The sequence below is a fragment of the Psammomys obesus genome, unplaced genomic scaffold (genome assembly GCF_907164565.1).
Source record: "Psammomys obesus unplaced genomic scaffold, mPsaObe1.curated_primary_1811, whole genome shotgun sequence".
Classification (NCBI taxonomy): Eukaryota; Metazoa; Chordata; class Mammalia; order Rodentia; family Muridae; genus Psammomys; species Psammomys obesus.
In genome coordinates, this window is record NW_026596134.1 from 8,553,730 (window position 1) to 8,563,289 (window position 9,560).

Below are 9,560 nucleotides of genomic sequence, written 5' to 3' on the forward strand. Positions count from 1 at the left end.
TGTGTGTGTGTGTGTGTGTGTGTGTGTGTGTGTGTGTGTGTGTGTGTTTGGTTTCCTGAGGAGCCCTGAGGGTGTCAAATCACAGACAGCTGTAAGCCTTCTACTGCAGCTGCTGGAAATCAAGTGGTCATAACTACCGAGCCATCACTCCAGTCCTGGTTTCTGCTTTTAAATGAATCCTTCTGCATTTTGAAGGAAGGGGTCTGCAGGGACCCCTGGGGAAGCTGAGCCCCAGCAGGGAAAGGCTGGTGTAAAACCAGGAGGACCCAGCCAGGGCGGGACTCAGCAGCACCTGAGAATATGTGACTCTGGAGGGTCGCTCCTGCTCCAGCAGTGGGGTGTTGGGTGTGGAGGAGTGACCAAGGCACCCACAGCAGTGGGCAGCTTGATCTATGACTATTTCTAACCTGCCAGCGTGAAGGACCTCTAGTTGCCTAAGCAGAGGAGACAACTTTATGTAAGAAGGGAGATCAGACTTCCATCTATGAACAGCCGTGTGTCCAGTCTCACTTTTGGGGGGAGGAAATTTCAGCACAGACAAGAAGTAGTTTGGGCGGTAGGTGGTGGGACTGGAGGGCTGAGCTCCCTGCTGCACAGTCTGGAGGAGGTGGAGAACCATTGCTGTGATGATGGGGTAAGAAAGGGCGCACACCTGCTCCTGAGCTCTCAGTGCTCTCTGAGACCCAGTGTTGGCTAAAGATCTGATCCTCCCGCATGCCAGACTTAGGACAACTCTGCGTCGTGTCAGCATCTGCTACTCTGAAACCTCCTGATGTCTTTGGACAGAAAGCTCCAGAATACTGCTATCATCTCCCTGGCCAACTGCCCCTGCCGGTTGACTCCCTGGTTCTGGTGGGTCTTGGGGGTGGGGGGAAGTAGGTTAGAACTGAAGGTCCATCTGCAGCCTCTAATCCTGGATGCGGAGTTAGCAAAGGAGTGTCTCAGAGGCAGGTCGTGAAGGAGATGGGCGTGCAGGAGAGGCCAGTGCAACTGATGCAATCTTCTATGTGGGGATCAGGGGCTTGGTTAGCACCAGGCTTGGTTGTGAAGACAACGGTGTAATACACTGGGTAGCCCAGCTGCATAGAGTGTGCCTAGACCAATGTTGCTCTGGAAGCCATCTACCCCAGCAGCAGGAAGCCATCTACCCCAGCAGCTTAGCTCTCTGAGGACATTCAGGGAAAGCTCCTGGTCCTTACCCTCAGCACACACTTCTATCCAGCCACAGGCAGAGCTCCCCAACTTTCATTGGCATGTGGCTGAGAGCAATCAGAAGAATGGGACTGAGTTAGTTACAGACTGTGGCTTCTGGATTTGGGTTTTATCTGTTTTATTTTGGTACACTGTGGACCTATAATCAGTGCTCATGCTTCAAAGGAACAGTTTGGTCAAACCACCTGTTTCGGTCACGAGAAACTGAAATCCCATTTGTCCTGGTTTTTCTCTGACAAGCATCATGCATAGCTGCTGTGGCACAGCCTAAGCTGTCACACAGGCACACCAAAACTGTAGATCTGCCTCCCTGGGCCAGAGCACAACGAGCCATGGGGATCCAGACCTTACCCAAAACCTCCTTCATCAGACGGCTGGACCGAGCATCCTCCCCCAGTCCCTTCTCACTTCTTTCCTATGAGCTGAGCATCCATCTCTAGGCATGTCAGAGGCTTCAGGCTACTCCCTACCTGTAGCCATCCTCCATCTCGAGCCTGCATCTGGAACTATCCCACTTCACAATACCCAAGAGATGGAAACTGCAAAAGAAATTTTTATTTTTTTAAACTTTCTCAATATTTACAAAGAACAAAAAGAACAAGTGGGATTGCCCCCCGGCTTCCCAGAGATGGCGGCTGAACAGGTGTGTAATGGGCAGCCATCAGACTCGGGTCCCACTGCCCGTGGCCTGCACAGGGTCAGGAGATGGCTCTCCTGTGGAGAGGCTTTCCTGTGCCTGGCCCCACAGGCTGCAAGATCCAGATAGGAGTCCCCTCCCTGAGGCAGCCTGGCTGGACCCCTGCCCAGCTCCCTTCTCCCATGGAGAGCTTGTCAGAGATCTCATCCTGCAGGCCTTAAGAGGGGGCTGAGGCTGTCCAGCTAGAGGTAGCCGAAGACATTGAAGATGGGTGGAGGCATGGCTGGCTTAGTGGGGATCGGCTTCAGAACCACGGGTCTGTACACTTTTGGCCCTGGGCTGTCCACATCCTTGCAAAAGTGGGCCAGCTCCACAGGTGAGGTGGGGCTTTTCCTCCACAAGCCCAGACCGGGCACCGGGCCTTGAGGCAGGACCCCTGGAAGACTGGGGAAGACTGGCTGTCCATGGTACTGGAAAGGGCAGTAGCTCCAAGCATCAAGGCTGCCTACCAGGGATACCCCAGCCATCTTGAGTGGCTCCGTGTCAGCTAGTACCCTTGGGGACATGGGCAATGGAGCAGTCTCAGGCCCCAGGGACTCCAGACCCTTGCAATTTTTCTTATTCTCATACAGAGATGCCTCCCTGGGGGCCAGGCCCACCTCCAGCCCCATTGGGTAGCTGAGGGTGGGCCTCGGTTCCTCCCAGAAGGAAGCAGGCAGCTGTCTCTTCCTCATGGGCACCTGGCCAGGTCTAGCAGCCTCTGGATTCAGGCCCCGGAAGCTCTGCTCTTTAGAAAGACACTCCTCCCCAAAGGGGGTCCCCAAGGCCTTCTCCGCATGGTTCCCACCCCCGCCAGGGCTGGATTCTGGACAGGCATGGAGGGGCAGCTGACCAGGCCTCTCTTCAGGGCCCCGTTGCAGGTGGGGCTCTGCCACCCTGCCAGGCAGACCCCTGGGGAGCCGCGAGTACTTCTGAGAGAAGCGCTTGAGTTGCTTCTGCAGGTACTTGCGATGGTCCACAGAGCGGCGGCAGGGTGCGGACTTGTCCAGGGCCGCCTTGATGTCACTGGACGCCAGGTTTACAAAATTCAGAAGCATCTTCACATCACTGTCAGCTGCCATCACCACGGGCACTGTGTGGGGCTTTCCATGAAGAACGTGGGCTCTGCTGGGGGCTGGCAGCTCAGAGGAGAGCACAGGGCAGACCTAGGGAACACAAGAGGCAGCTGGAGTCTCTCCAGGGCAGTTACACCTCCCCAGGGCCACGAGGACTGAATGCAAAAGCTCTCTACCCAGGCACCCTTCTGTCCCAAACAGAGAATCCACAATAGGACTGGAAAGTCACTCAGCATTTCCTGAATATCTGAGACGAGACAGGTGCCAACTATTTCATTTAGTCTTCTGTTGCCCTCTTCTGGAAGTTGAGGCTCAGGAAAAGCAAGCACGGTGTTCAAAGCCACCCAGCTACAAGCAGCATTGCCGGGGCTGCATTCTCAGTTGGTCCCATCTCCCACACACTGAGAGGCCAACGTGCACAACTCACTATTCAAGTTTTTATTTCCAAAGCCAAAGAAATTCTCTCAAGAAGGCCAAGCCCCCTACCCCCTCCCTGGTGGTGGCCTCCCCCTCCCACCACTCCGCCCCCTCTGAAGTCCCCACGCTCCACCCCCAGTTCTCACACAGGGCCAGGCAGGATCCCTGTCTAGCGCTTAATCTAGACCTGCCTTCGGGGCTCCTCGCAGGCTGCCTGCAGCAGGGACTCCCCTGCAGAAGCATCTGTAGCAATTTCATGCCTCCTGGGCCACCACCCACAGTACTGTGACCCTCCCCCAAGGCCCTAGCCCACTCACACCCCGCCCTCCACCCGGCCTGGCCAAACCACTCGGGACTCCACACTGACCGAAGGTGCAGGCCAGGGGCCCCCGCCAATGTGGCCTGCAGGTTCCCCACCGTAGACCCAGGCAAGCCCGGCAAGCTGGAGTGCAGTGAGCTCCGTGCAGGGTGAGAAGCAGTTGTGCAGCCCTTGAGTGGGCTGAATGGAGGACAAGTCCGGAGCTGGGGGGCCCTCAGGCCAATCAGGAGCGCCTCTCCAGATACAAAGCATCCCAATCAGGCGGCGGAGCCCCGGTCCCACATTCTTTGCCGTCACAAATTGTCACCATGGGGACCATCACAAAAAAAGACAGCTCCCAAATGCAATCATTTCCCGGTAAATTTCTACCCTTCAGCCCCACTTTCCCCAGCCTTCACCCCCTCCTCCCCTTGACCTCGGTACCCCGGCTTCTTGAGGGAGTGAGGTGTGTGTGTGTGTGTGCAAAAATGTTCAGGATCAAGAAGGGCTGGATGCCGTGGAGACAGGCAGCCAACCTTCCCCAGATACTCCAGGCCTCCAGCTGCCATGCTCCAGTGAGGACAGACAATCAGATGGGGTAAGCCGGGTGGGCTGCCTTCCCTCTGCCCTTGAGAGTTGAGTGTGTGCTCCCTGACTCTGTCTCTGTCCTCAGGTCTCTCGCCTCTTTCAACCACCCTTCCCGAAGGCTCCCCTGGGATGAGTCGAGGGGTGGTGCAGGGATGTGGAGAAAGGTAGCTCGGACGGACTGGCTGAGGGGTGCTGGGATATCCATGGGAAGGGAGCCGAGGCTCTCAGGAATCTTGTCTTTATGTTTGCTTCCTCAATTGAGCTGCACAAAGCCTGAATTGCCCATTCAGTGCGGCTGGACAAAAGGGTGGCGTTGCACGGTCCCCTTGCATTTGTAGTCAAACAGTTAGGGACTTAAATCGAGTCGTCATGATGGAGAAAGAGGTGGACAAAGCCCATAGAATTGCCATCAGCAAACATTTTCCTGTGTCATATTAGCTAGTCTCCATGGCTCCCCCTGGCCCAGGGACAATGGCACAAGTTTGCACACTTGGCTACTGTCACCGTGCCAACGCCGGCAGGGCTGCAAGCAGGGCCACTCAGTTGGAGCAAGTGACAGAGCCCAGGCTGCCTTGGCCCTGCCCACCAACTGCCCAAAGAGAAGGTGAGGCTGACAGTGGCATGGTGAAGGGGGTTGTCTGGGAAGTGCTCCCTGGCAGGATCTCCATGCCAGCCAGCTCCTCCCTGTACCCTGCACACCTCTTCTCTTCCCCTCCTCCTGTCTTTTTGCCACCTTCTTCTGTCCCCAACTGCATACTGGCCTCCACCTTCATACCATGGTCCAGATGCCAGACGGGCATGGCTACATGCCCTCCCTCAGGAGCGGTGCCACGGGGCAAGTAGCCAGAGTGTTCCTCCTCCGAAGGCGATGGTGCAGCCCCTATGAGCTGCAGCTCTGACACCTGGAGCTGGCAAACGTTCTCTGTGCAGAACCAGGGCAGGACAGGCAGGGGCGTGCTGGACCCTGAGCCCTGTGGTGGCAGCCATCACATGCCCTGTTTCCTCCCCAGCAGTCTCTGCACTGGCAGGGGCCATGCCACTGCTATTTTAATCCCTAGGGCTTTGGAAGGAGAAATTCTGCAGCATGTCCCAGCCCACCCTGACAGGTAACAAGGGACAACATCCTTTATGCTCCAAACTCTTGGCACACTCTGCTGGAGATAGACTCTGAGGCCCCGCGGCCACCGGCTTTGGCTCCTGTCAGTTTCTCTCAGAACTCAGGCTGCCCGCATAGAGGTAGTATGTACCTCATGTCTCTGTGTCTACCTCTTTATCTCCCGTTCTTGCTGGCATATTGCCTCCTATACCCAGCCAATTTCCGCTCTAGTCTTCACCTGGCCTGTGACCTGTGAACCCTATTCCTTAGAAAAAAGACGATTTTTCAAGAGTGTTGCTCTTGGCCATTCAGCTTCCTGTAAGATGGCAGCTCGTTGTAGTTTTGTCTCCATGCTTTTCAGGTTATTGGGCTCTGTGGGAATCCAATCTCAAGATGTCTTTCCAGGCTTGAGGTAGAGACAGATTGCTCAGCCATGAAACCCCAGCATGGCCCAAACCAGACTCTGGCCCAAACCCAGAGCTCTTAACGTGTGCTGTCCTACCAAGGCTAGGCACAGAGCAGCTTACTGCTTATGGAAGTAACTACTTTATCCATTCCACTGAAGATCTTGTATCCTGTTGGCTGGAAACAACTTCTTGTTTTTTTGGGGTTTTTTGTTTGTTTGTTTTTTCATGCCCAACCCTAGCCAGGTAAAGGCAGTGATATTTTGGCTGCAGGTTTGTCCTAGAATTGTGGGAGCAGAGGCGTTCTTGACCGAGGACACTTATGGTGGTGTGACTGGAAAGGTGTTTGTCTTGTTTCCCCAGGGCAATGGCATTTAAAAGCATTAGGCAGAGTCCCGAATGCACCCAGGTAGGAGTCTCTGCCAAGCTTTGCCAAGGGCAAGTGAGCTGAGCAGAGGGGTTAAGTCAACTGTAGTGAGTGCAGGGCGCCAATCTTCCCCTCCTCAGCCCTGTGCACTGGGGAGCCCCCAATGCCAGTTTTGTGACCTGTAACCGCCCCCCCATCTCAGTGATGCCAAATCTTACTTGACATAAAAGTGGGAGGGAACGGGTGCTAAACGTTCCCCAGATGCCAGGATTGCAGTCCAATGAGGAGCTACTCTCCATGGGCAGGAATGACAGATCACTGCTGGCAGGGCACGCATCCCAGCCTTTGGTTGTGACATCCCAATATGCTGTGGCCTGACAGCTGTCAACTAGGGCCAGACCTGATTTCACCAGGTACTCCAGCTGCCCACTGGGCTGGCTTATGATGAGTGTGGCCCAACCACTCTTACTCGAGGAGCGTGCAAAGGCCACTTGGGGTACAGCATCTTGCCAGAAGTTCTGTTAATACGGGACACGCATCACATGGTGACTTATGCAACCCCTTACATAACAGCAGCATTTCCATCGAGTCCAGCCTGCAGCAAGTGTCAGCTACAATCAGTCCTCACTAGGGATGGGAGGCGTTGGGTGGAGGGAAGCTCCTTTGGCTGTTGGGATGAGTGTTTCCTGCCCCAGCTGCCCAACTTCATGGTTAATGATGACCCTCCCCCCCTCCCCCGTATGACTGTGCCTACAGCCAGGGAGGAGTCCCAGTCTTTGATTTGCTTTGATTTCTCCCAATACAAATGAGGATGGATTTAACCTCACTTACTAGCCTGGGATTTAACCTCACTTGCTATATTACTAAGTAGCAAGGGGCCACAGATAGTCTAGGACAGCAGGCTCCAGGCAGAGATGGTACGGCCATTCTCCCTCCATTGCTCAGGGCCTCAGGAAGGCAGGCTTCAGGAAGGAATTTGACAGGAGTGAACATGAACACAGCAGCCCTTGTCTGCTTTCAGATGCTGGGGAAAGTAGTCGAATTTTCTTAAGCTGGATGACATACAGGGTGGACATGGCTGTACCCTGTGCTCTACAGAGGACACTGAGGCATGAACTATGGGACTTTCCAAGAATGAATGACTGTGATGTGTCTTAAATTCCTCACACTTAGGGTAGAGGAATCACAGTCCCTGGCAAGATTCACACTGTGACTCTAACTCCACAAAAAGAAAAGAAGGGGCAGCTGGTGTGTAACCAACACCTTTCTCTTCTCCTTGCTTCTCCACAGAGCTGTAAAGTGGGGCTGATGTAGCAAGAGCAGTGTGGCAGTTGTGGCTTTGTGTCCCAGTGTTCTGGCCCCAATGGATGTTGGCCCCACATTTCTGATACTGTCCTGTATCCCCACCCTCAGACCTACCACGGACAGCCACTTCACCTTGACTGTGTCCTCTCCTGGCCTTCTTATGCTGTGTCCTGTCCAGTCAGGGCACTAGCCAGGAATGAGAAGTCAGTTTAATCTCAACTGTCAATTCGGGTTTGATTGGTGATGCCTCCAAAGAGCCTTGTGAGAAGATTCCAAGGCCATCATGGAATTTGGAATGCTCTGATCAGCTAGTGATGTCTGCCCTGAGGGTAGATGGAGATGGTCTCTTGGGCCAGGTCCCTGATTCCATGTGAAGATGACAGGATACAAAGCTCTGCGGTACAGGAATCCAATTTCTTCAATTTTAATCAAGTAGATAGACCATGAGAGAAGGATACTCAGTGACTTAATCCACACACACACATACTTTTAACCAGGACCCAGATATCTTGCTTCCCAAGGGAGAGTGCATCAGCTCAGCTCGACAGGCTTTTGTTTTCCTTGAGATGAGATTTTACTTTATCGTCCAGGCTGTCCTGGAACATGTGTTCCTCCTGCCTCAGCCTCTCAAGGTCTGGAGCTACAGGCTCAGCGCATACCTGACTACACGCTTACTGAGAGCCTCCAACACCCAGCGGGCTGCGAACCAAAGCAAACATCTCACACATCTAATGGTATTAAAATATTTTTGGATGTTTTATTCATTTTTATTTTATGTATGTGAGCATTTTGCCTGCATGTACATCTCTGCACCATGTGTGTACCGGCCCACAGAGGCCAGAAGGTGGCGCTGGATCCCCTGGGACTGGAATTACAGATGGTTGTGGGCCACGCTGGCTGAGAATCAAATGAGTCCTCTGGAAGAGCATGCAGTGCTCTCAACTGCTGAGACATTTCTCTAGCCCCTCGTGTCTAATGATATTTTCTCCTCACAACTACCCTATGTGATGGATTCCAATATTTCCCTACCCTTGGCAGAGGGAACTATAGCTTAAGGAGGTTAAATGACTTAACAGCTGGTAAGAGGATGAAGCAGGGAGGGTTCAAACCTCACCCCCCTGTCTGGAGACCCCAGGGTCTTTCTAATAACTTTTGAATGTCATGTGTAACAGCAGTCATAACCTAGAAGAAGACTCAGGGACAATGTGGGCACTTTGGAGGTACTGAGACCGTGAGAAGCTTAGTGTCATGAAGAGGGGAAGAGGTCAGTGCAGGAGTGGGGTGATGTAAGGTATGAAAGAAATTTTAGGCTCTTCCTGCCTTTTTTTTTAATTCATGGGGCACATAAATAAATGTTTGATGCCTGGCTCAATAACTGCATGAACAGGATGGAGCGTGAAGTAAAGTGGTCAGCTGATTCTTCAGTGGCCCTCGTTGACTGACTTGACCCCTGGGCACACCTTCCCCCTCGGCTTCATGTCAGAGACACATGCCACCGTCACCATAGGAGACCTTGCCTCCAGGCAGTGGGGATTTCAAAAGGAACAGCAGTAGAAATGGAGCCACACAGCTACCTCCAACGTGGTGGTCTTGCTGTCTCCAGAGGCAAGTAAGCAGCAACTGGACTGCAGCCTGTAAGGAGATGGCCGCCTGCAACCAGGCACCAGACACACACTAGAGAAATCAGCTGAGTCCCATTAACCCCGAAGGGTCAAAGATCCTGGGATGCTGAGAGTCACCTGCAGTTAGGTGACTCCTGCAAGTGTCCCCAAGGAAGAGGCTCCTTTTTATTCAGGCACCCCCTCTCTCCCTTTTCATTTCCTTCTCTCTTTACACCCCACCACAGCTGTAAGGCCTAAAAATCTCTCCATGTCCCTTACTGTGGGAAGTGGGGACTAAGCCCTTCCCCTTGGTATGGATGTACTGAGTCCCTTCTCACGAATGTGAGAAGGAAAAGTGGCTGCACAAGTTAAAAGCAGTGTTGGATAAAGGGGTGTGTCAGTGAATGTGCGGGTAGTTGAAAGGACATGTAAGTGTGTGGATGGACAGATGGATAGGTGACAGGGTTGGCAAATGTGTGTGTGTGTGTGTGTGTGTGTGTGTGTGTGTGTGTGTGTGTGT

The 9,560-nt window shown here is 53.5% G+C and overlaps 1 protein-coding gene across 1 annotated transcript; it reads right to left on the minus strand.

Moving 5' to 3' along the window:
• Window positions 1-1,757: 1,757 nt before the first annotated feature.
• Window positions 1,758-3,861, minus strand: Fam181a (family with sequence similarity 181 member A). Its single transcript, XM_055593142.1, has 2 exons — window positions 3,749-3,861; window positions 1,758-3,054 (listed from the first exon to the last, which is right to left on the minus strand). The coding sequence occupies exon 2, from the start codon at window positions 2,968-2,970 to the stop codon at window positions 2,092-2,094; it is 879 nt and encodes a 292-aa protein (XP_055449117.1). The 5' UTR covers window positions 2,971-3,054; window positions 3,749-3,861; the 3' UTR covers window positions 1,758-2,091.
• Between the last annotated feature and the right edge of the window lie 5,699 nt (window positions 3,862-9,560).